General features: G+C 36.5%; 1 protein-coding gene across 1 annotated transcript; it reads right to left on the bottom strand.

Annotated features, from left to right (window-relative positions):
• Positions 1 to 21,002: 21,002 nt before the first annotated feature.
• On the bottom strand, positions 21,003 to 22,973 carry LOC142174368 (uncharacterized). Its single transcript, XM_075240153.1, has 5 exons — positions 22,876 to 22,973; positions 22,190 to 22,758; positions 21,628 to 21,917; positions 21,465 to 21,525; positions 21,003 to 21,175 (listed from the first exon to the last, which is right to left on the bottom strand). The coding sequence occupies exons 1-5, from the start codon at positions 22,971 to 22,973 to the stop codon at positions 21,003 to 21,005; spliced, it is 1,191 nt and encodes a 396-aa protein (XP_075096254.1).
• Positions 22,974 to 25,848: the final 2,875 nt, after the last annotated feature.

The following is a 25,848-nucleotide window of genomic DNA, read 5'->3' as shown; positions in this document are numbered from 1 at the left end:
TCTCTGTAATGTGCTATTTGAGGTCATAATTGGTTGGATTTACCCTAAAATACATGCTGGGACAGGGTGCTTGTTTTATTTCTGAGCACATGTTCAACAGCTAGAACCTTTTATTTTATGACTTATAATCCAGCAGAGTGTGAAAGGGAACTTTGTTGACTGATTCAAAATCAAAATCCCTCTGTGGACTTTACCCTAAAGTGGTACGCTTGTATTATTTTAGCACAGCACTTGCTAGTTTATTTTAGGAGGTATTGACCTCAATGGAACTTTTTTGCTAGTGGTGTTGTGTACTGTACGTTGACCCAAAAGGAATGTTGCTAGCTAGTTGATGTATTTGTTATAATTATTACTACTAAACAGAGCTAAAATTGCTAAAAGCAAGTCCAATTGATGTGCTCCTTAATCTTTGTATAAGATTTCATTTTAAAATTTACCAAAATTGACTAATTTATCAGCCCTATTTGCTCATAATGTGATCTCCACTATGCAAAAAAGAAAAAAGAAAAAAGAAAAAAAGAGCGTGTTTGTAACTCTGACTTTGTTTGTCATTCGTGGATCCAAGAAAATTTATTTTGCCCCTTCACATAAACAAAGTCAGATGGTGATATAAGGTGGCAATTATTGTACTTTAACTTGAGCATCGCAATCGTTAATATACTTGGTCTGACAGCTATAGACATCTTAAGGAGTCACTAACTATTGCTAGTTGTTTGTATTATATATAATGAAGACAATTAACATTGTCAACATTTTTGTATCATGTACGTTGACCTGGGAGGAATCTCGTACACGAAGTCAAGTGGATTTGTCCTCTGAATTGTCAGTCTGATTCTATTTACTATTGTATTAAATGTTAATGTACTTGCATATCACATGATATAACATTATTGAGCAATTTGGGTGAAAGAGCGCATGGGAGAAATCATAGCAAGGTTGTATTAAGAGGTACTTATCCGTCAAGTTCATCTATTCCCTCCGGTCCGTACAATAACGGACCAATTTATTTTTTTTATTTTGGTCCAAAATAAGTGTCTATTTATATAATCAAGAAAAAATTTAATTTGTTTTTTCAAATTACCTTTATGTACGTATTCCTTAAAAGTTATTTACTCCTCAAATTTGAGAAGAGAAGTGCTACTATAACTATGGTGCAACCTTTAATGAGGGGTAATTTAGTCACACTAACTATTTTCGTCTAGAATTTAATATTTCCTTAATGGGTGTGAATGGACCGAATGGAGTATTAATTTGTCCAGATTAAAACCTCATCGACCTTTGTCTTTTTAAATCTTCTCATATCGGTACTCATGTTATGATCCCATTTTATTTTATGAAGAAAATAAGAGTCAGTTTGTTTTTTAGGCCTTTATAAATTTGATTTTCATTTTATGTTTTTTTACAAGAGATTTTTATTGTTAATATAACTTTTTCCGTCTCTCGAGAGAAAGAAGTGAGCTATTTCTTTGCAATATTCTGCTCAAATTTATATATGGTAATTCCGCCAAGATTTCTTCATTAGTTGGTGAAGAATCCCACCAAATCAGATTTTTTGAGGAACGAGAGAGATTGTATTTAGTTGGATAATCTGTGATCGGTAAACAAATGATCGATTTTGTAGCAACGTACAAAATAAATTGTCAAATATTCAATGTCATTCCACTTTATTCTATTTAAATTGTAAGTTGGAGACCATTGTTGCGGAAGCCACATGTATATAGTGTGAATAAGTCACAACTACTATACCAAAAATTATGACAGCCACCAAATAATAAATAAGACAATAAAACAATAATAAAAGGAATACCAGAATTTACAAGGTTCGGCCAATTTTGCCTACTTCCTCGGACACAACCAATATTTTATTTCACTCTAAAAATACAAGTGAAATAATACTAAAGAGAGAAGATACAAATGCCTTAAGAAAATAAGAAGATAAATGAGAGGTGTGTTTAAATCCTAAACATTAGACCTTCTTTTATAGGGAGAAATTCTTCCCAAATTAAGTCTCCCACCGATGTGGGAGTTTGCCATTTCCAACAAATCTCCACCTTGGCAAATTTTCACATCTTCAATTTTCTCTCAATAACAAATTTTGGTTGTGTCTTCATCTTCAATCTTCAGTGTTCAACAATGTTGATCAAATCCAAACAATGTTGAAACTTGACAGCAGTCACCACTTTTGTCAGCATATCAGCAGGATTCTTTGTAGTATGAATTTTTTTCACCGTGACTCCACCTTCTTCATGATTTCTCGAGCGAAATGATACCGAACATCAATGTGCTTCGTCCTTGCATGATAAACTTGGTTCTTCGCTAATTGAATAGCAATTTGACTATCACAAAAAATTGTGATACTTTTTTGTTCAACACCAAGCTCTTTTAGCAACTCCTGAAGCCAAATTGCCTCTTTCACAGCCTCTGTAATAGCCATGTACTCCGCCTCTATTGTAGACAAAGCAACCGTTGACTGCAAAGTAGACTTCCAACTAACTGGTGCCTTTGCAAAAGTAAACACATAACCCGTAGTTGATCTTCGTTTGTCCAGATCACCCGCAAAATCTGAGTCACAATATCCAACTACAAACTGATTGCCTTCCTGCTCAAAAACTAACCCAACATCTACAGTATTGTGAATACACTGTAGAATCTACTTCACAACTTGTCAATGCTCCTTTCCTGGATTATGCATATATCTGCTAATAACTCCAACAGCTTGTGAAATGTCAGGTCTCGTACAGACCATTACATACATCAAGCTACCAACAACATTTGCATATGGTACCCTTGACATATACTCCTGTTAAGCTTCATCTTTTGGCGTCATAGTAGTACTTAGCTTAAAATGGGGAGCAAGTGGAGTACTAACCGGCTTAGTCTTCTCATCTATGCCAAAACGCTGTAGTACTCTCTTCAAATATTCTTTCTGAGATAAACAGAGTTTCTTTGAACGTCGATCTCTTATTATCTCCATGCCAAGAATTTTCTTTGCCTCACCTAGATCCTTCATCTCGAACTCCTTCTTCAGTTGAATCTTCAACTTATCAATTTCTTCCGAATTCTCGGAAGCTATCAACATATCATCAATATATAGGAGAAGATATAAAAAAGAACCATCTTTAAGCTTGCGCAAATAAACACAATAATCGTATTTGCTTCTCTTGTACCCTTGCCGCAACATAAACTCGTCAAATCGCTTGTACCATTGTCTAGAAGATTGTTTCAATCCGTACAATGATTTTTCAAGTTTTCTCACCATATTTTCTTTTCCAGCAACTTTGAATCCTTCTGGTTGAGTCATGTAGATTTCCTCCTCCAAGTTTCTATGTAAAAACACAGTTTTTACATCCATCTGAGCTAGTTCCAAATCCAATTGTGCTACCAAAGCCAACATAATTCTAATAGAGAAATATTTTACAACTGGAGAAAACACTTCATTGTAATCAATTCCCTCCTTTTGAGCATATCCTTTGGCCACCAATCTTGCTTTGTAGCGAACATCTTCTTGGTTAGGAAATCCTTCTTTCTTTGCAAATACTCATTTGCACCCAATTGCTTTCTTTCCCTTCGGGAGATTGGCCAATCTCCATGTATGATTCTGATGAAGGGATTGTATTTCATCATTCATGGCAGTCCTCCACTTATTTTCTTCTGAATTTTGGACTGTGTCTTTATAAGTGGTAGGAACATCATCAGCTACAATTGAGGCGGCATAAGCAACCGTCTCTATAAGACGAACAGGTTTTGTTATTGTCCTTTTTGGCCTGCTAGTTGCAATTGATTCAAGTTATTGTTGAGGTTCCTGAGTTGGAATCTCCCTCTCTACTGGCTCTTCTTGTAGAGGATAATCTTCATTTATTTCCTCCTCTGCTTCTTGTGTAGGAAAAATAAATTTTCCTTCAAACTCCACCTGCTTAGAAGCACCCTCATTTTGTTTGGTATCTTCTGTTACCTTATTTACCATAGCAGATTCATCAAAGGTAACATCCCTGCTGAATATTACTTTCTTTGTCATAGGACACCATAAACGATATCCTTTGACTCCAGAAGTAATCCCCATAAAAATAGCCTTCTTTGCCCTTGGATCCAATTTTGACTCTGTCACATGATAATATGTAGTTGAGCCAAATACGTGCAAAGAGTCATAATCTACAACAGGCTTTCCATACCATTTTTCAAATAGTGTCTTGCCATCAATAGCAGCAGATGGTAGTAGATTAATGAGGTGACATGCATATGTAACTGCCTCAGCCCAAAACTCTTTGCCCAAGCCAGCATTGGACAACATACACCGTACCTTCTCCAGCAAGGTCCGGTTCATACGTTCTGCCACTCCATTCTGTTGTGGTGTATGTCTGACAGTGAAGTGTTGGATGATGCCATCAATTTCACAGACCTTATTGAAATGATCATTTTTGTATTCACCTCCATTGTCCATGCGAATACACTTGATCCTCCTGCCTGTTTGATTCTCCACCATCGTCTTCCATTTGAGAAAAACTCCCAACACTTCATCTTTGCTCTTCATTGTATACACCCACACTATTCGGGAAAAATCATCAACAAAGGTTACAGAATAGTGTTTCCCACCCAATGAAGGTGTTTTGGAAGGACCCCAAACATCAGAGTGTACATAATCCAAAATGCCTTTAGTATTATGGATGTTGTACCAAATTTAACCCTTGTCTGTTTCCCTTTGACACAATGCTCGCAAAACTCCAAGTTGCAAGCCTTTACTCCTTTTAACAATCCTTGATCTGATAAAGTTTTCAAGGATTTTCCTCCAGCATGTCCCAAGCGCATGTGCCATAGCCTGGTTGCTTCTGCCTCTTTTTCGTCACTGGATGTTACTGTCGCTGTCCCAATAACTGTACTACCGCAATAACGGTACATGTTATTCTTCTTCCGATTGGCCTTCATTACCACTAGTGCACCGGAGCATACTCTCATCACTCCATTTCCTGCAATGATTTTGAACCCTTTTGATTCTAGAGCTCCCACAAAGATGAGATTTTTCTTCAAACTCGGTACATATCGAACATCTATTAATGTTCTGATCATTCCATCATGGTTCCTTAATCGTATTGAAAAAATGCCATATGAGGTAAGAGGGCTGTTATCCGCTGTGTGGATAACTCCGTATTCTTCTTCTTGAAAATCCACGAACCAGTCCCTGTTGGGACATGATAGCTACAAGTCTAGTGCATCAACCATATGTCTTATAATGTTGATGGCTCTGTTGTAACTAATGAGAAGTTTGAATCATCACCATCAGCTAATTTGAATCCATAATGGCCTTTCCATTATTATGTTTGGCCTTATTCTTCAACTTCGGACAGTTTTTTTTCCAGTGCCCCTTTTCTCAACAAAAGGCACATTCATCTTTGCTGAGTCTAAATCTTGACTTGGATATTCCTTTCTTTGTCCTCATTTGATTTTGAGGACGACCCCTCACAACCAGTGTGTTCTCCGCCCTTCTATTTTTCTCCCTTTCTTTGTTCATAGCTGTACAAAGCCGAACAAACTTCTCTGAGAGAAATTTCGTCATTTTCGTGGAGTAGAGTAGTTTCAAGGTACTCGTATTCATTAGGAAGTGACCCCAACAACATCAAGGCCAAGTCACCATCATCAAAAGTTGCATCCATATTTTGCAAATCTGTGACCAACTTATTGAAACTGGTGATATGTTCATTCATTGTGGTACCGGGAACATAGGTGAAGCGAAACAGTCTCTTCTTCATGTACAATTTATTTTGATTGTTTTTCTTCAAAAATTTATCCTCCAATGCTTTCCATAATTTACTCGCAGAAGTTTCCTTGTGTATGGATATTTCTGCTCTCTAGCAAGGTAGGATCGAATGGTACCACAAGCAACACGGTTGATAATTCTCCAATCTTTTTCTCCAATAACATCTGGTCTTTTTTTTCAATGGCAAGATCTAGCCCTTGTTGAAAAAGGACGTCTAGAACCTCGCCTTGCCACATCCCAAAATGTCCTGACCCGTCAAAAATTTCTACCGCAAATTTTGCATTTGACATAATTCTTGTCATAAGCGAAGATGCCAATGATGACGTATTGTTGACAGTTGATGTAGATTCTTCTTGTTTATTGTCTCCCATCTTTGACACAAATATTATTTAATTGTCGACGATACAAATCAAGATTATTTCCTTTATGGTGTGGAAGATCAGACTAAACTGCAACCACAGAGCATACTCAGACAGAACCTTGACTCAGTTACCAAGATAAATCTTTTCTGATGTGGAAGATCAGACTATGCTGCAACCACAGAGCATACTTAGACATTACCTTGGCTCTGATACCAATTGTTGCGGAAGCCAAATGTATATAGTGTGAATGAGTCACAACTACTATACCAAAAATTATGACAGCCACCAAATAATAAATAAGACAATAAAGCAACAATAAAAGGAACACCAGAATTTACGAGGTTCGGCCAATTTTGCCTACTACCTCGGACACAACCAATATTTTATTTCACTCCAAAAATACAAGTGAAATAATACTAAAGAGAGAAGATACAAATGCCTTAAGAAGATAAGAAGGCAAATGAGAGGTGTGTTTAAATCCTAAACATTAGGCATTCTTTTATAGGGAGAAATTCTTCCCAAATTAAATCTCCCCCGATGTGGGAGTTTGCCATTTTCAATAGTCATTTCCTCGAAAATAAGGGGAGGGGAAAAAGCCTCAAGCTTATGGTACTATTCGACAACTTCACTATTTCTGGAACTGTTTTCACAATTTGATTAAACAAAGCAATTTATTTACTTTTATAATCTTACTACTTTGACTTGAGCTCAAAACAACAAACTCTTTGCCAGCTAATTTGTCAATTATGATCTTAATTAGGAGTGTACACGGACCGAGTTGGTTCGGTTTTTATCAAAATCAAACCAAACTAACTATATCGGTTTGGATTGGTTCGGTTTTGTCAGATTTTCGGGTGTTTTTATTACTTAAATATTATTTCAATCTTACTTTGTTAAATTTTTTATAAGTAAATATATATTTAGTAAAAATATAAAAATTGACAAACATATTATCTATTAAAAAATTCTTATGAGAGAATTTTTTTAGTAACACATAATAGTTATTTTTTTAGTCGTCTGACAATAATGTTTCATTGATGTACACTTTCAAGGTTAACCGAATTTAATAATTATCCATAAAAATCAATATGATATCTAAATAATAATAATCACTTCACATTCGAAAAAGATGTAACAATTTGGTAGATCTTAACATATGATATGAATATGGAAGAACAAAGAGATTGATGCATTTCAATAACACTTGATGAGAAAGTGACCGTACAACCATTATTTAAGGTTAATAAATATGGAGCACTTCATATACTATTAAATATTATATCCCGCATGATAATCCCAAATATTTCTAGACATTTTTTTAAAGAAAATTCTATATAAAATCTTAAAAGTATATATGAAAATTATATATTTATATGTCGGTTTGGTTCGGATTATTTTACTCAATACCAAACTAAATCAAACCAAACCTAGTCGGGTTTTTTAATCGGTTTGGTTTGACTTTTCGGTTTGGTGCGGTTTTCCGGTTCGGTTTGTACAACCCTAATCTTAATGATGTTTACTTAACAAAAGAAAATAGAAGAAAATCATAAACCAACTCTATCATTTCCAATTAATGCGTTGTAATTAAGTTAGTCAATTTTTTCGCTTCACCTAATGATAGCTATTCTAGATAAACGAAAACTTAAAGACTTTTATGCACCATTTAACACAACTGTTCAATACCTTCTGGGACAAGCGCATATTATAGTCTTTGAAATACGAATCTCTTTCCAAAACGAGCACGAAGATGGAAGACTTTGAAAATAAAATATGGTGGACGACTTTGAAAATGTTAAAATGGTTGACTTGAATATATTGTCACATTAGAGAAAGTTGCATCGACAAAATAATTGTTTTAGAAAAATGCCACTTCCTATTTAAAGAATTCTTTTGGTTTCTCATCCAGTATTTGCATGGTAGCCCGACTAAATTCGAATTCACACCAAAAAATTTTGTATTAGGAGGTAAAGGTTCATTCACAATAATTCAAAATAGTTCCAAATTGTGTTCATGTCCAAACACAATTCTAATTTTTAAAATATTATTTCACTTAAATTTTGTCGTTACCTACAAGTTAGGGATATATTGTACTCCCTTAGTTTTATATTAGATGTGGTACTTTCCTTTTTAGTCTGTTCCAAAATAAATGACACATTTCTAAATTTGGAAATAATTCAACTTTAAACTCTTTTATTTTACCCATTTACCCTTAATGAGAAGCTTTTATATCCACACAAATGTCATGGCTCCACAAAGTTTTTACCCCTTAAGCTTTTAAGACCACAAGTTTCAAAAGTCTTCTTCTTTTTCTTAAACTCCGTGCCGAATCAAACTACCTCATCTAAATTGAAACGGAGGGAGTATAATTTTTTCATTAGATAAGGTGCAACAAGCAAGAAAAGCATTCTTGGATAGTGCAAGAACAAAAGGTACAACAGAAAACAATATCCAACTCAAGCTGCATCGACGGAATTCTTGCCGGAAATAGGGCTTTAATCGAGTTACTATGGTATTACGTTCCTCAATTATGGAAGATCAGATTAAACGAATAACAATAAGGTCAGTGCAAGAAGTCTTATTAAATAACAAAATCAGTACATTTCGGTCACTAGATTTGACTTGCATAGATGCTCTAGGCTGCAATACATTTCCATTATAAAACTTTGCTAGATTATGATTGTAACAAGCATACACGTATTTAAGATAAGAACAACAACCAATAATATAACAGTCATAGTAGAAGTATTATAGAAGAATGAATAAATTAGAGTTTCATGCAATGGCAATGAATTTCACTTCCCTTTTTTTAGAATATTTGCACATTATAGCCTTTTGAAGTCGATGTTCCTTTGGACATATTATGTCCTTAATGAATTAATAGATGAATAATTTCGTTGGAAAAAAAAGGTCACTTTCAAATTCTGTCTCCTAGTAGCTTTGTAAGCTAAATTTCACCTTTCAAAGTAATTGGACGAATCTCTTTCTCAAACTAACTTAGCCAACGTGAACTAACTAACAATAATTCAGTGTAATATTACAAGTGGGGTCTGCTAGATTCCACCATTATTGAGTGGATGAAGCTCAGATAAGGAATCGAAAAAGAAGAAGCTATGGAGGGAAAAACGGTTATAACTAATTTTCTAAAACTTGAGAAATTTACATACACCTCTATACACATATATATAGAGTTCTGCTTCTGCAACTAATTTCTAACTTCTAACAACTTAATACAGCTGTGCATATCCTATTATCATGTGTTTATTTCAACACCCCCTTCAAGCTAGGTGTGATGAAAATGTTCAAAACACCTAGCTTGGACATCAAATGATAGTGTTGAGCAGTTCCTAGTCCTTTAGTGAGCAAATCTGCTTCCTGTTCTTCTGTTGATACGTATGTAGGGTGTATCAGTCCTTGTTGCACCTTCTCCCTTACGAAATGACAATCTATTTCTATATGTTTGATTCTTTCATGAAACACTGGGTTATTGGCTACCTGCATAGCTGCTTTGCTGTCCGTGTAAAGCTGAGTTGGAGTCAAAATCTTTATTTCCAGTTCTCTGAACATTCCCACTAACCAGATTAACTCAGATACAGTCAAAGCCATGCTTCTATACTCAGATTCTGCTGAGCTCCTTGCCACTGTTGTTTGCTTCTTAGACTTCCAAGATATCAGTGATCCACCAAACTTCACCAGGTATCCAGTGACTGCTTCCTAGAGTTAGGACGTTTGCCCAGTCTGCATCACAATATGCATTAAGAGTCATGTCCCCAACTGCATTCATTATAAGGATCCCAAGCCCAGGCTCATTCTTGACATATCTGACTACTCTGTATATTGCTTCCAAGTGAGATTGTTTAGGAGCTTGCATTAATTGACTTAGAGTTTGCACAACATACGCAATGTCAGGTCTTGTTAAGGTTAAGTATAAGAGTTTTCCAACCAACCTCTGATAACCCCTCATATCTGTCAGTGTTGGATCATCATCCAGGTGACAATGTTCATCATACTCAATAGTTGTAAGCCTTTTATTTTTCTCCATCGGTGTAATAGCAGGCTTGGCACCAGACAATCCTAGTTCTGCTATGAGTTCTAGAGCATATTTTCTCTGACACAGGAGGATTCCCTTTTCAGACCTGCACACTTCAATGCCTAGAAAATATTTCAAGTTTCCTAAGTCCTTGTTCTTGAAAGCCTTGTGTAGTGTGATCTTTGCCTCTTGAATCATTATAGTGTCATTGCCTGTGATGAGAAGATCATCAACATATACAAGTATGATGACCTGCTTTCCATTTTCTTCTTTGATGAACAAGGAATGATCATGTTTGCTCTGCATGAAGCCTGCTTGTAAGAGAGCCTCTGTGAGCTTCAAGTTCCATTATTGACTTAAGCAATGTCACGACCCGAATTTTACACCCTCGAAAGTCGTGATGGCGCCTACTGGTGAAAGCTAGACAAGCCAAATTATCCTAATTACTTGACCTTTCCCAGTTTTAAACCATTATCAGTGATGAGTAGATATCATGCAAATAGCGACAAATAATTAAGCGGAAGACAAAATCTGACAATTTATCTTAATACAAAATTGCGGAAGTCTAAATACAACTCTACCCAAAATTTGGTGTCACAGTTTTACAGACGGTCTAAGAATACTACATACAAAGTCTGAAAGATAAAATATACACTGTTTCTGAAATAAGTAAAGGAAACAGGATAAAGGAAAAGATAGGAAGTGATGCCAAGGCCCGCGGACATCTGCAGGACTACCTCGTGTCGCCTGTGTGGGCTGAAGACAGCAGCACCCTCACTGCGGTCCAAGCACTCCGGTATCAGTATCTGCACATAGCACGGAGTGTAGTATCAGCATAACCGACTCCATGTGCTGATAAGTGCCTAGTCTAACCTCGGCGAAGTAGTGACGAGGCTAGGACCAGACTACCAAGTAAACCTGTGGGTTATGGCGTACAAAAATAATACGAAGCAGATAACAATGATGGCAACACTGATCAACCAGTGATATAGATAGCAGGCAACAAGATCACCGTAAATGTTTCTCAACAAATAAAAGATACAAGTGCAATCAATTAATCAAGTCCTTCAAATATAAATCTCTAAGATAATATGCTTTTCAATGAATATATTTCCTTTAAATAAATATCTTTCAAATAAGCATCTTTCGAATATAATTCTTTCGAGTAAAGGTCACCTTGTGACACCTCATTTCATAATCATAAATAATATAGGTTTCAGCCTACTTTCATATTTTCACGGCACCTCGTGCCCATATTTATGTCACAACCGCACGGACAACTCACGTGCCATTAAATAAAACCATAATATTTTTCCAGGCACCTTGTGCCCACATATTTCTGTCTCACATTGCACAACAATATTCTCTTGTTACTCAGCTCATAGGTTCCATAACCCAATACAATTAAGAATGTTCAAAGAGCCTCATTTACTTAACATAAAGTAGAGTACAGCTTCCAACCCAATTAGGAAACCAACAAGAAAAGATGAAGTTATTTTTAGAAATCATTTGATAAAGAAAATACCCTTTTCAATTAAAATACAATATTGAATGAATCATTACCTTTAATACGAGAAATAATTAAATAAAAATATAGTAGAAATTCCTTTTTAAGTAAAGTACAACCTCAAACGGTTTAAGGAAAATTTAATTGAGAAATTAATTGAGTTAAAAATGTAACAAATTCTGAAATTTGAAGTATTGAACATATAAAAAAAATAAGGCGAGGTATTGTAAACACTATGGATTCCAACACAAAGGATCACAACAGTAAAGGGATCTAAACAATTAATACACTTGAATTGTTAATAACAAGTAAACACAACAAATAGAAAGTGCATGGCATCACCCTTCGTGCTTTAACACTCTCTCACCAAAACAATACACGGCATCACCCTTCGTGCTTTACACTCTTCCCCATCCAAGCAACAATCACAAGAAATAAGGGTAAGGGAATCTATAACATCGAAATAAAATCAAGTAACAACAGAAAATCAGTAATAAACTTAAAGGACAACATAACTCAATTAGAATTAGGAAAAATCAAGGACAAGTGCACGACATCACCCTTCGTGCTTTTACTCTCGTCCTCACCATAAGAATCAATATAACTTCACGACATCTCCCTTCGTGCTTTTACTCTCATCCTCACCATAAAATCAATATAATCGGCACGGAATTGTACATCGTGCTGCACGGCATCACCCTTCGTACTTTTACACTCTTCCTCACAAAATCATACACGACATCACCCTTCGTGCTTTAACACTCTTCCTCGCCAAATCATACACGGCATCACCCTTCGTGCTTTAACACTCTTCCTCACCCAAACAACAATCACAAGGAATTAGGGCAAGGAAATAAACGAAATCACAATAAAATCCCAGCAAGGGAACAATAGTACCACAATCAAATCCCGGCAAGGGAAACAACATCAAAACAATAACATCCCGGCAAGGGAGACAATATCATGATTCTCTCTCTCTCCTTTCTTCTTTCACGTTTACTTAACAACTCAATTCACAACTTGAGCCAATGCTCTACAATGTTCAATAATTCAATTCTCAACTTGAGTCAATGCTCTACAATGTTCAACAATTCAATTCTCAACTTGAGCCAATGCTCTACCATGTTTAGTTAACAATAATACTTCCACAAGTCATATTCCTCAATAGAAATTATCATATAGAGCATATACAATACGAAACAGAGTCACATTAATGAAAGTATAAGACTCACGGGCATGCTTGACACCAATGTATAGATACTCGTCACCATGCCTATACGTCGTACTCAACAAATAACACATAACAAATAGGACACAACTCCTAATCCCTCAAGCTAAGGTTAGACCAAACACTTACCTCGCTTTGCAACCAATTCAAAATTCCAACAAGCCTTTGCCTCGCGAATTCGTGCCCGAAATTCTCAAATCTAGTCATAAACAATTCGATTCAGTCAATAAAATTATAAGAATTAATTCCATAAGAAATTCTACATTTTCTATTAAAAATCCGAAATTGCACTAAAAATTCGCCTGTGGGGCCCATGTCTCGGAATTCGACGAAAGTTGCAAAATATGAAACCTCATCCAACCCCGAGTCTAACCATACCAAAATTACTAAATTTCGACCCTCAAATCCTCAAATCTATCCGAGAGGATTTTCAAACTCTTCCAACTAAATTCACAGATTTAATGTCAAAACTAGTAATAGATTCAGGTAATCTAACCAAAATTAAGTTAAGAACATTTACCCCGTTGTTTTCTCTGAAAATCGCCCGAAAATCGCCTCTCCTCGAGTTCCAATTTGATAAAATGGAAAATGGGACGAGTCCCATTTTCAGAACTTAAGAATCTGCCCAGAAAATGTCGAGGGCACTGTTCACGCGTTTGAGTACAGTTCACGTGGTATTGTTCACTACACTATTCACGGGGGTGCTGTTCACCGGCACTGTTCACGGGGTACTATTCACGGTACTGTTTACAACCACTATTCACGGATACTATTCACATGCTGTAGAAAAATCAGTAACTGTCCAAAGAGAAAAATTCAGCAACTTTTTTTTATCCGTTAACCTTTCGAAATCCACCCGAGGCCCTCGGGACTTCAATAAAATGCATCAGCCAGTCCTAAAACATGATACGGACTTAGTCGAAACCTCAAATCACATCAAATAATGCTAAAACCATGAATCACACCCCAATTCAAGCCTAATGAAACAAGGAACGTCCAACTTCTATATTCGATGCAAATACCTACCAAATCAAATCCGATTGACTTCAAATTTTGCACACAAGTCATAAATGACATAACGAAGCTATGAAAATTTTAGAACTGGATTTCGACCCCTATATCAAAAAGTCAAATCTCCGGTCAAACTTAAGAAATCTTTAGCCTTAGATTTCTAGATTTCGTTAAATGGTGATAATTTGATCTAGGGACCTCCAAATTCGATTTCGAGTATATGATCAAGTCCAACTCATGATACGGAACTATCGGAATGGTCAAAGCTTTTATCCAGGTTCGTTTGCTCAAAATATTGATCGAAGTCAACTCAGTTGAGTTTTAAAGCTCTAGTTCACAATTTAATCCATTTTTCACATAAGAATCTTCCGGAAAATTATATGGACTGTGCACGCAAGTCGAGTATTTATTGATAGCACTTTTCAAAGTATTAAAATACCGAGATAATTATTTAAATTAAAGATGACATTTGGGTCATCACATTCTCCACCTCTAAAACAAACGTTCGTCCTCGAACGTACTAAGAATTATTCTCAGGTTACCAAATTGATGCTTTTACTTCTACACAAATATTCGCGATTGATGCCACATTAGACATAAGTCCGACAATACCATTTCAATTGAGATTATTTCCTTTATCCATATTTGTAAACTTGAAGACCAAATTTCTTACACTCCAATCATTTTCAGAAAGGTCCGATTTTCACGTCAACACACAATATTAGTCTCGACTGGCTAGAGCAACTCGTGCCTATATACCCATCAATTACGTGGTATTACATTCTCCCCGACTTCGGGTCATTCGTCCTTAAATGAGAAGTAGAGTCTGTCCTCCAACACATAATGTAACTTATCTCTTTCTTTGCACATTTCAATATCCCAAATTTTTCTAACTTCCAAATTTTGCAGAAATTTTGGTAGAGTCTCCCCTATAATTGGGCCAATCCATCTGTCAAAGTAACACCAAAACAACTCCTAACAACATGTCACAACCAAACAACGCACCATAAAGTATATATCAATAACACTAATATCTGCATTACAAGCACGACATTATCACAATGATATCTTGACATAAAATGCATAATATGTATGACCATAACCACATCTCTGGTCTTAATGGTTGTTCGTAATAGATTACAACATCGCCAATTTACCTCATGTTAACAAAATTTCGTTTCAAAGCTCCAGTTTACTAACAACAAGGCATGAAGATCTTATAATTACTTACCCGAATTAACGAGTCACAATTTAACGCCACCTGGGCTCTCACCTTGTAGGCTAAAACTCAATAGCTACAATACAATTTTGGCAAATTATGCACAGAGATATTCATACAAGAATTTTCAAATAAGCCTAATAGGGATGACTCCCTACAAGTGCTATAGCACAAATTTTAATTTCGCAAAAGGAGAATTTAAACACATAAAATTTTCACCACCAGGACCTCGTCCTTATATAATATCCACCTCAGCTTGTAGCCCGGTTTAAATATTTCATATCATATAAAAATGTGAGGATCCCATCCTCAACTCTGAATCACAAGTATTTTGCACATTGTGCCATCTAAAATTTTCCATTTCCTTTCTTCATTCTTTCAAATAATTTTGGTTAAACAAAATCATAACATACAATGATCCCTCATACCGGTAGGGCATATAATTTACAACTAAAATCAATTATTTAGAAATTACATCAAACTCATTGAATTGATTCACTAAAGTCACTTTTAGCCTCACAACTATTTTTAGTGACCAATACATAATGATAGACATGACTATCTCCATATAATCTCCCAACAGAAGTATTCACATATGTAGATTTAAGAATTACGAAGCTCACTCATAAGTGGAGCACAATAGGAGAACTTTCCTCGATACTCAAAAACGAATCAAGTTAAGGAAATTTTGACTTTATAATAATTCGAGACCGTACTTATAATGATACCGTCTGGTGTAGCAACCTCATCCATACCATAGAAAATATATCAACGGACTGGGTCTCCACCTCTAGGAGTCTCACCTCCACCTCTAATATCTTGACCCCTACCTATGGTTGGTCATGTAAGTGGAGTAGTAACTGCAATGGGACATGTAGCCTGAGTGCTTTGATGAAATATGTCTCTCCCAAGTCTAGGATAATTTCTCAGGATGTTCCTAGTATCACCATTTTCATAACAACCCATCCGCAGTTCGACTGCTCATACTGAGTCTGTACCGGATAACTTAAATAACCATTGCAAGAAATTCTATTCAACTGGTACATTAAAGATGACTGCCCCACGCGAGTGTTGTGATTAACTTAAGCACTATGAGTATACTGAATATATTTCCATGACCCCGCTGATACTGAAATATAAAATTATTAAGGACACGGGAATATCTCAAGTCTCATCATCATCACACAGCTCTTAATAATATACAAGTTTTTGAAAACCTTTCAATACCATATAAATACATCTCAGGCCAAAATTGATATAACACATGACCCCACAATTTGATTGTTGATAGTGGACTCCCCTCACTTGGCACGAAGCCATAGGTCACAACATCCAATAATCCACAATATTTGACCTTCACAACTCAAATAAATCAACCAGACGTCAAGGTACATTGAACCCCTACATGATTCATTAGGTGATCTCTTGATACGTCTGCATCTTCCGTCGGAACCACAACTGGTCTAGTAAATACATTATCTTTCCACTACCTCTACTTGTCATCTGAAACATAGTAAAATCAACCCCATCGCTTTCGACTATTCTCACGTTCTACAATACTTCATAGCAGCGGTCAAGATAATCCCGTGGGTCCTCAAAAGATGCACCGCTGAAAGTGGTAGCGAAGAGCTTGGTGAAACCTATCCAACCTTCGCAAGCCTCCGAAGACACCGGTCTGTGCTGTTATTTGGTTGAAGAAGCGGTACGTGACTTCGCCATTCGTGAAAGGACAAGAGTAGAGGTTTCAATTTAGCAATGAGAGAAACCAATCCGCACGACAAGAAAGAATAGATGTTAAGTTTTTCCTAACTCTGTAGCCTCTGGAGGATAAATACAGACGTCTCTGTACCGATCCCTCAGACTCTACTAAGCTTGTCTATGAATTGTGAGAACTATGTAACCTAGAGCTCTGATACCAACTTGTCACGACCCGAATTTCACACCCTCAAGAGCCATGATGTCGCCTACTGGTGAAAGCTAGGCAAGCCAAATTATCCTAATTACTTAACCTTTCCCAGTTTTAAACCATTATAAGTGATAAGTAGATATCATGCAAATAACGAAAAATAATTAAGCAGAAGACAAAATCTGACAATTTATCTTAATACAAAATTTCGGAAGTCTAAATACAACTCTACCCAGAATTTGGTATCACAGTTTCACAGACGATCTAAGAATACTATATACAAAGTCTGAAGGATAAAATATACACTATTTCTGAAATGAGTAAAGGAAACAGGATAAAGGAAAAGATAGGAGGTGATGCCAAGGCTCGCAGACGTCTACAGGACTACCTCGTGTCGCCTGTGTGGGCTGAAGACATCACCCTCACTGCGGTCCAAGCACTCCGGTATCAGTATCTGCACACAGTGCAGAGTGTAGTATCAGCACAACCGACCTCATATGCTGGTAAGTGCCTAGCCTAACCTCAGTAAAGTAGTGACGAGGCTAGGACCAGACTACCAAATAAACCTATGGGTTATGGCGTACAAAAATAATACGAAGCAGATAACAACGATGACAACAATGATCAACCAGTGATATAGATAGCAGGCAACAGGAACACCGTAAATGTTTCTCAACAAATAAAAGATATAAGTGCAATCAATTAATCAAATCCTTCAAATATAAACCTCTAAGATAATATGCTTTTCAATGAATATATTTCCTTTAAATAAATATCTTTCAAATAAGCATCTTTCGAATATAATTCTTTCGAGTAAAGGTCATCTTGTGACGCCTCATTTCATAATCATAAATAATATAGGTCTCCGCCCACTTTTACATTTTCACGACATCTCATGCCCATATTTATATAAGAATCGTACGGACAACTCACGTGCCATTAAATAAAAATATAATATTTTCCCCGGCACCACGTGCCCACATATTTCTGCCTCACATTGCACAACAATATCCTCATGTTACTCTATTCATAGGTTCCATAACCTAATACAATTAAGAATGTTCAAAGAGCCTCATTCACTTAACATAAAGTAGAGTACAACTTCCAGCCCAATTAGGATACCAACAAGAAAAGATGAAGTTATTTTTAAAAATCATTTGATAAAGAAAATACCCTTTTCAATTAAAGTACAATATCGAATGAATCATTACCTTTAATACGAGAAATCAATAAATTAAAACATAGTAGAAATTCCTTTTTAAGTAAAGTACAACCTCAAATGGTTTAAGGAAAATTTAATTGAGAAATCAATTGAGTTAAAAATGTAACAAATTCTGAAATTTGAAGTATTGAACATATAAAAAAAAATAAGGCGAGGTATTGTAAACACTATGAATTCCAACACAAAGGATCACAACAGTAAAGGGATCTAAACAGTTAATACACTTGAATTGTTAATAACAAGTAAACACAGCAAATAGAAAGTGAACGGCATCACCCTTCGTGCTTTAACACTCTCTTACCAAAACAATACACGGCATCACCCTTCGTGCTTTAACTCTTCCTCACCCAAGCAACAATCACAAGAAATAAGGGTAAGAGAATCAATAACATCAAAATAAAATCAAGTAACAACAGAAAATCAGTAATAAACGTAAAGGACAACATAACACAATTAGAATCGGGAAAAATCAAGGACAAGTGCACGACATCAACCTTCGTGCTTTTACTCTCGTCCTCACCATAAGAATCAATATAAACTGCACGGCATCTCCCTTCGTGTTTTTACTCTCATCCTCACCATAAAATCAATATAATCGGCACGGAATTGTACATCGTGCTGCACGGTATCACCCTTCGTGTTTTACACTCTTCCTCACAAAATCATACACGGCATCACCCTTCGTGCTTTAACACTCTTCCTCACAAAATCATACACGGCATCACCTTTCGTGCTTTAACACTCTTCCTCACCCAAACAACAATCACAAGGAATAAGGACAAGGAAATAAACGAAATCACAATAAAATCCCGGCAAGGGAACAATAGTACCACAATCAAATCCCAGCAAGGGAAACAACATCAAAACAATAACATCCCGGCAAGGGAGACAATATCATGATTCTCTCTCTCCTTTCTTCTTTCACGTTTACTTAACAACTCAATTCACAACTTGAGCCAATGTTCTACAATGTTCAACAATTCAATTCTCAACTTGAGCCAATGCTCTACAATGTTCAACAATTCAATTCTCAACTTGAGCCAATGCTCTACCATGTTTAATTAACAATAATACTTCCACAAGTCATATTTCTCAATAGAAATTATCATATAGAGCATATACAATACGAAACAGAGTCACATTAATGAAAGTATAAGACTCACGGGCATGCTTGACACCAATGTATAGATACTCGTCACCATGACTATATGTCGTTCTTAACAAATAACACATAATAAATAGGACAGAACTCCTAATCCCTCAAGCTAAGGTTAGACCAAACACTTACCTCGCTTTGCAACCAATTCAAAATTCCAACAAGCCTTTGCCTCGCGAATTCGTGCCCGAAATTCTCAAATCTAGTCATAAACAATTCCATTCAATCAATAAAATTATAGGAATTAATTCGATATGAAATTCTACATTTTTTATTAAAAATCCGAAATTGCACTAAAAATTTGCCCGTGGGGCCCACGTCTCGGAATTCGACGAAAGTTGCAAAATATGAAACCTCATCCAACCCCGAGTCTAACCATACCAAAATTACTAAATTTCGATAATATTTCGACCCTCAAATCCTCAAATCTATCCGAGAGGGTTTTCAAACTCTTCCAACTAAATTCACTGATTTAATGCCAAAACTAGTAATAGATTCGGGTAATCTAACCAAAATTAAGTTAAGAACACTTACCCCGTTATTTTCTCTTAAAATTGCCCGAAATCACCTCTCCTCGAGCTCCAATTTGATTAAATGAAAAATGGGACGAGTCCCATTTTCAGAACTTAAGAATCTGCCCCGAAAATGTCGAGGGCACCGTTCACGCGTTTGGGTACTATTGACGCGGTACTGTTCACTACACTATTCACCAGCACTATTCACGGGGGTACTATTCACGGGTACTGTTTACAGTCACTATTCACGGATACTATTCACATGCTGTAGAAAAATCAGCAACTGTCCAAAGAGAAAAATTCAGCAGCTTTTTCTTTATCCGTTAACCTTTTGAAATCCACCCGAGGCCCTCGGAACTTCAACAAAATGCATCAACCAATCCTAAAACATGATACAGACTTAGTCGAAACCTCAAATCGCATCAAATAATGCTAAAACCATGAATCACACCCCAATTCAAGCCTAATGAAGCAAGGGACGTCCAACTTCTATATTCGATGCAAAAACCTACCAAATCAAATTCGATTGACTTCAAATTTTGCACACAAGTCATAAATGACATAACGAAACTATGAAAAATTTTAGAACTGGATTTCGACCCCGATATCAAAAAGTCAAATCTCCGGTCAAACTTAAGAAATCTTTAGCCTTAGATTTCTAGATTTCGTTAAATGGCGATAATTTGATCTATGGACCTCCAAATTCGATTTCGGGCATATTACTAAGTCCAACTCATGATACGGAACTACCGGCATGGTCAAAGCTTTTATCCGGGTTCGTTTGCTCATAATATTGATCGAAGTCAACTCAGTTGAGTTTTAAAGCTCTAGTTCACAATTTAATCCATTTTTCACATAAGAACCTTTCGGAAAATTATACGGACTACACACGCAAGTCGAGGATTTATTGATAGAACTTTTCAAGGTCATAAAATATCGATATAATTATTTAAATTAAAGATGACATTTTAGGTCATCATAAGCAATCTGCAGCCCTTAGCATTCCCCCATCTGCTAAAACTAGGTGGCAACTGCATGTAAAGCTCTTCTTCAAGGTCACCTTGAAGAAATGCATTGTAAACGTTTATATGAAAAGGTGGTCATTGATGCATAGAAGCCAATGCAATAACAGCTCTCACTATGACCATTTTAACAACTGGAGAAAAGGTCTCTTGATAGTCCATACCTTCTTGTTGGCTGTATCCCTTAGCAACATCTTGCTTTGAATCTCTCAACTTATCCACTGGACCTGTACTTGATTTTGTACACCCATCTGCACCCAATAGGTACTTTACTTTTAGGAATGTCAACTATCTTCTAAGTGTTGTTCAGAACCAAAGCGTCCACTTCTACCTTCATGGCTTCAACCCACCTTGGGTCCTTCATGGCTTCTATGTATGATGTAGGTTCTGTTTCCTGTGATGTGGCAACCAAGTAAGACTGATAGGTAGCTGACAAAGCACTATAATTCAGATAGTCGGATATTGGATATGTGTAAGTGGACGAGGATGCCCCATTGAGTGGGCATATATAATATTTCATCCAAATATGTGGTTTGGAACCTCTATTGGATCTCCTGAGTTGTGCAACATGAACTTCCTCAGCAGCTTCAGTAACTGATATCTACATATTATGATCAGCTTTAGTAACTAGTACCTGCCCATTATGATCTTGATCAATTTCTATGAGGTTATTCCCTCATTGCATCAATTCATGATCATGCACAATATCTTGGTTGACAACATCATGTCCTTCTTCTGGCATATGAGGTTGTTGTTGATGTAAAGGATGACTTCCTTCTTTTCTTTGTTTCAGCTCTAAGAACATAGGAGTTTGTTGTGTCTCATCCTTTCCCAGTTGGAAAGGAAAAATGCCTTCCTCAAAAGTGACATCTCTACTAACAAAAAACCTTCTTTTCCTTAAGTCATACAACTTGTATCCTTTCTGAGATTCTGAATATCCCATGTGGACTGTAGTAATGGCCTGAGGAGAAAACTTGTCCACTCTTTCTATCACTGTGGCAAACACACGCATCCAATAGTCCTTAGATGTGCCATATTAGGTGATCTCTTATGAAAAATCTCATATGGATATTTCCCTGCTAGGATTGAAGAAGGTAATAGATTGATCAGGTATATTGCAGCCAGTACACGATCTCCCCAGAAATACAAGGGAATGCTACCTTGAAATCTCAAAGCCCTTTCCACTTTCAGGATATGTTTGTGCCTTCTCTCCGCTACTCCATTCTACTGCGGAGCATGTAGACAGCTGCTTTGATGCATAATACCATTATCTGTCAAACAATCCCTACATTCATGGCCAAAAAACTCTGCACCATTATCAGTTCTTAATGCTTTCACATTCTTCCCAAACTGTGTATATACCATTTTAAGAAAAGGTTTTAACACAACAACAATATCACTTTTCAATTCCATTAAGAAAATCCAAATCATCTTAGAATGATCATCAACAAGAGTTAGAAAGTATCTATTTCCATTGTATGTAGGCACTTTATGTGGACCCCAAATATCCACATGAATCAAATAAAAAATGTCTTCAGTTCTGTTGCTACTCAAAGGAAATGGTTTCCTTGTTTGTCTAGCTAAAGGACATATAGTATAATTATTGAGCTCACAATCAGAACATTTCTTATTTCTAAGGAAATCTAACTGCTTCATGACTCTAACTGGCACATGCCCAAGTCTCTTATGCCAAGTAGTGAAATCTGCCTGCATCCCTTCTACAAGACAACTGCTGATACTTTGTGCCATTTTGTTCTTGTTAGACCCTTTTGGGATCAGGAGATAAATGCCACCTTTTTCCTTACCAATTCTTAAATCTCCTAGTATATAGATACTGAAAGACACACAATGTTGGGAAGAAATTAACTAAGCACTTCATCTCCTTAGTTAATTTTGACACAAACAACAGGTTGTATTTAAAATCAGGCACACATAATACATCATGTATTACATCATGGTCTGTAAGACTGTAACTTCCTTTACATATGGTACAGTCTTACCATTTGGTAGATTTACATTACCTCTATTTGAGTCAAGTAAACCAGTCATTATTTTCAACATTTTACTACTAGATGCCATGTGGTCAGTCGCACCAGTATCTAAATCCAGAAATCAGCTAAATTCTCTAATGATTGTGAATTAGCATTATTTGCCATATTTGTTACATGTTCTTATGACTTATCTTTGTTTATCATCTTCATAATTTGGTTATATTGAACATCAGTAAAGAAATTAAGCATCTCTTGGTTCATCCCAGCATTATCCTCATTTGCAGCAACACCTTTAGCAGAGTTGTTATCACTTACAACCATGTTAGCTTGCATGTACTGTTGTGGTCTCTTTCCTTTGAAGCCAGATGTGTATCCAACTAACTTGTAAAAAGTTTCCTTTGTGTGACCTTTGTTTTGACAATACTCACAATACAGATTATTGAACCTTTTAAACTTTGATGGATTGTCTCTGAAACTCATAAGAGCTGTGGAATCATTCACTTCATTTGTCATATTAATATGTGAATTAGTATCAAACACTCTTCTTTGATTTTCTTCATTTATTAACATTGCATAGGCATGACTAATAGAAGGTGATGGGGATTGAAGTAAAATTTGCCTTCTAATTGCATTATAGGACTCATTTAGACCCATTAAGAATTGAAAAAGTTTCTGCTGCTCCAAGTGTTCAATGAAATCCCTAGTTCCAGCTGTAATAGAAAGTGAAGGTATCATGGAATAATATTCATCCCAAAGTGATTTCAATCTGGAATGATACACTGAGATGCTAGATATACCTTAAGAAATGGTAGCTATCTCCCGTTGAAGATTGTAAATCCTAGATCTATTGACTTTATCAAATCGATCCTGCAAATCTAGCCAAACCTCAGGAGCATCATTAGCATACACAATTCCAGTTACCAGTTTTGGTGATATTGTATTCATAATCCATGTCAGTACAATAGCATTCACTCACTCCCATTCTTCCTCCAAATTGACTGTAAATTGTGCTTTTGTACAGCTCCCATCGATGAACCCTGGCTTGCACTTTGCTCGCAATGCAATCACGATCACCTTGCTCTAGACTGTATAATTCTCAGTTCCGTTGAGTTGTATTGATATAATGACATTGCCAGGATTATCAAAAGACTGCAAATATAGAGGATGATGAGGATTATCAATGTCCAGATTCGCCATGGCTGATTTTCAGAAAACAGATTCAAATTCGTACTAATGGGTTCAGAAATTTAATTAGCTGGTTAATCCCTAACTTCGATCGATCTACTCGAGCTCTGATACCATGTTAGATTCCACCATTGTTGAGTGGATGAAGCTCAGACAAAGAATCAAAGAAGAAGAAGCTATGGAGGGAAAAATGGTTATAACTAACTTTCTAAAACTTGAGAAATTTACTGTGACGACTCAAAGGGGTCATCACCTATTTTCTTATCCATTCTGTGCTTTAGAGGCCTTGAAAACCTCATTTAGAGTTGCCTCAATTTGCGTGTGTAGTCCGGGCGCATAGACAGAAAGCTTAAATATGAAATTTTGTGAAAAATGCTAAGTTTTGATGTTAAAATGAATAAGTTTGACTTTGGTCAACATTTTGGGCAAACGGACCCGGACCCGTGATTTGATGGTCCCAGAGGGTCCGTAGGAAAATATGGGACGTGGGCATATGTTCGGAATTGAATTTCGAGGTCCCAAGCCAGAGAAATGAATTTTTTAAGTGAAATTATTTTCTGAAAATGTTTAAGGAAATTGGAAAAGAAATCTGATTAGAAAGTAATGGTATCGGGCCCGTATTTTAGTTTCGGCACCCGGTACAGATCTTATATATGTTTTAAGTTCTTCATGTAAAATTTGGTTGAAATCGGACGTCATTTGACGTTTTTCGGACTTAAATTTCTAAATTGGAAATTTGATACAGTTTGAGGAAAAATTCTTGATTTTGAGGTTTGATTCATTGTTTTTAGGTTATTTAGGTGATTTTATCGCACGGATAAGTTCGTATGATGTTGTTGAGTTAGTGCCTGTGTTTGGTTAGGAGCCCCGAGGTCTCGGGAGTGTTTTGGGAGTGTTTCGGAATGGTTTTTGGCTTTAGAAGTGTAGCAGATTTTATGCTGTTGTGCCCAGGGAATTTGTTCTTCGCGTTCCCGTGGTCTCACTCGGGAACACGTAAGGAAAAGATCCCAGGTGCCCAGTTTCTTCTTCGTGAACGCGGAGGTTGATACGCGGGTGCGAAGCTCGGGGGGAGACCCTTCGCAAACGCGTAGGGTTCAGGGGGAGGGGCCACCAGTTTGTTCTACGCGAACGTGGCCACTGACCTGCGAATGCGAGGGCTCGAGGTGCTAAAGCATCGCGAACGTGAGCCCAGTGTCGCGAACGCGAAGGTCTTCAGACCTGAATCATCGCGAACACGTTGAGCTTATCGCGAATGCGAAGAAGGATTTTGCCCAGTTATTTTAAAGTCCCAAAACAGAACCCATTACAGGATTTCACCAAAATTTCACAAACTCTTTCTTTTCCAAAGTTCTAGGGCGACTTTTGAAGCATCCTTTCACCATAAACTCTTGGGGTTAGTAATCTTTAACTTATTTCCTTCCATTTTCATCAACATCTATAGAATTTCTAGGCCTAAAACATGTAATTAAAGGTAGAAATTAGGGAATTGGGTAGAGTTAGGGCTTTTAAATTAATTGTAATTTAGGCCTCATTTTGGGGTCGAATTCTGGAAATAATTATATATTCGGGCTCGTGGATGAATGGGTTATCGGATTTTGGTTCGAACCTAGTGTTTTGACCAAGCGAGCACGGGGTCGATTTTTGGGATTTGGGGAAGAATACTTGGGAAGCTATAATTAGGCATTGGATTTGAATTGTTTAGCATTTATTGATGTTATTAAGTCATTTATGTATAGATAAAATCGATT

Source organism: Nicotiana tabacum, chromosome 20 (assembly GCF_000715075.1).
Source record: "Nicotiana tabacum cultivar K326 chromosome 20, ASM71507v2, whole genome shotgun sequence".
NCBI classification, from domain to species: Eukaryota; Viridiplantae; Streptophyta; class Magnoliopsida; order Solanales; family Solanaceae; genus Nicotiana; species Nicotiana tabacum.
Note: the sequence above shows the minus strand (reverse complement) of the source record. Positions and strands in the feature narration are given on the sequence as shown.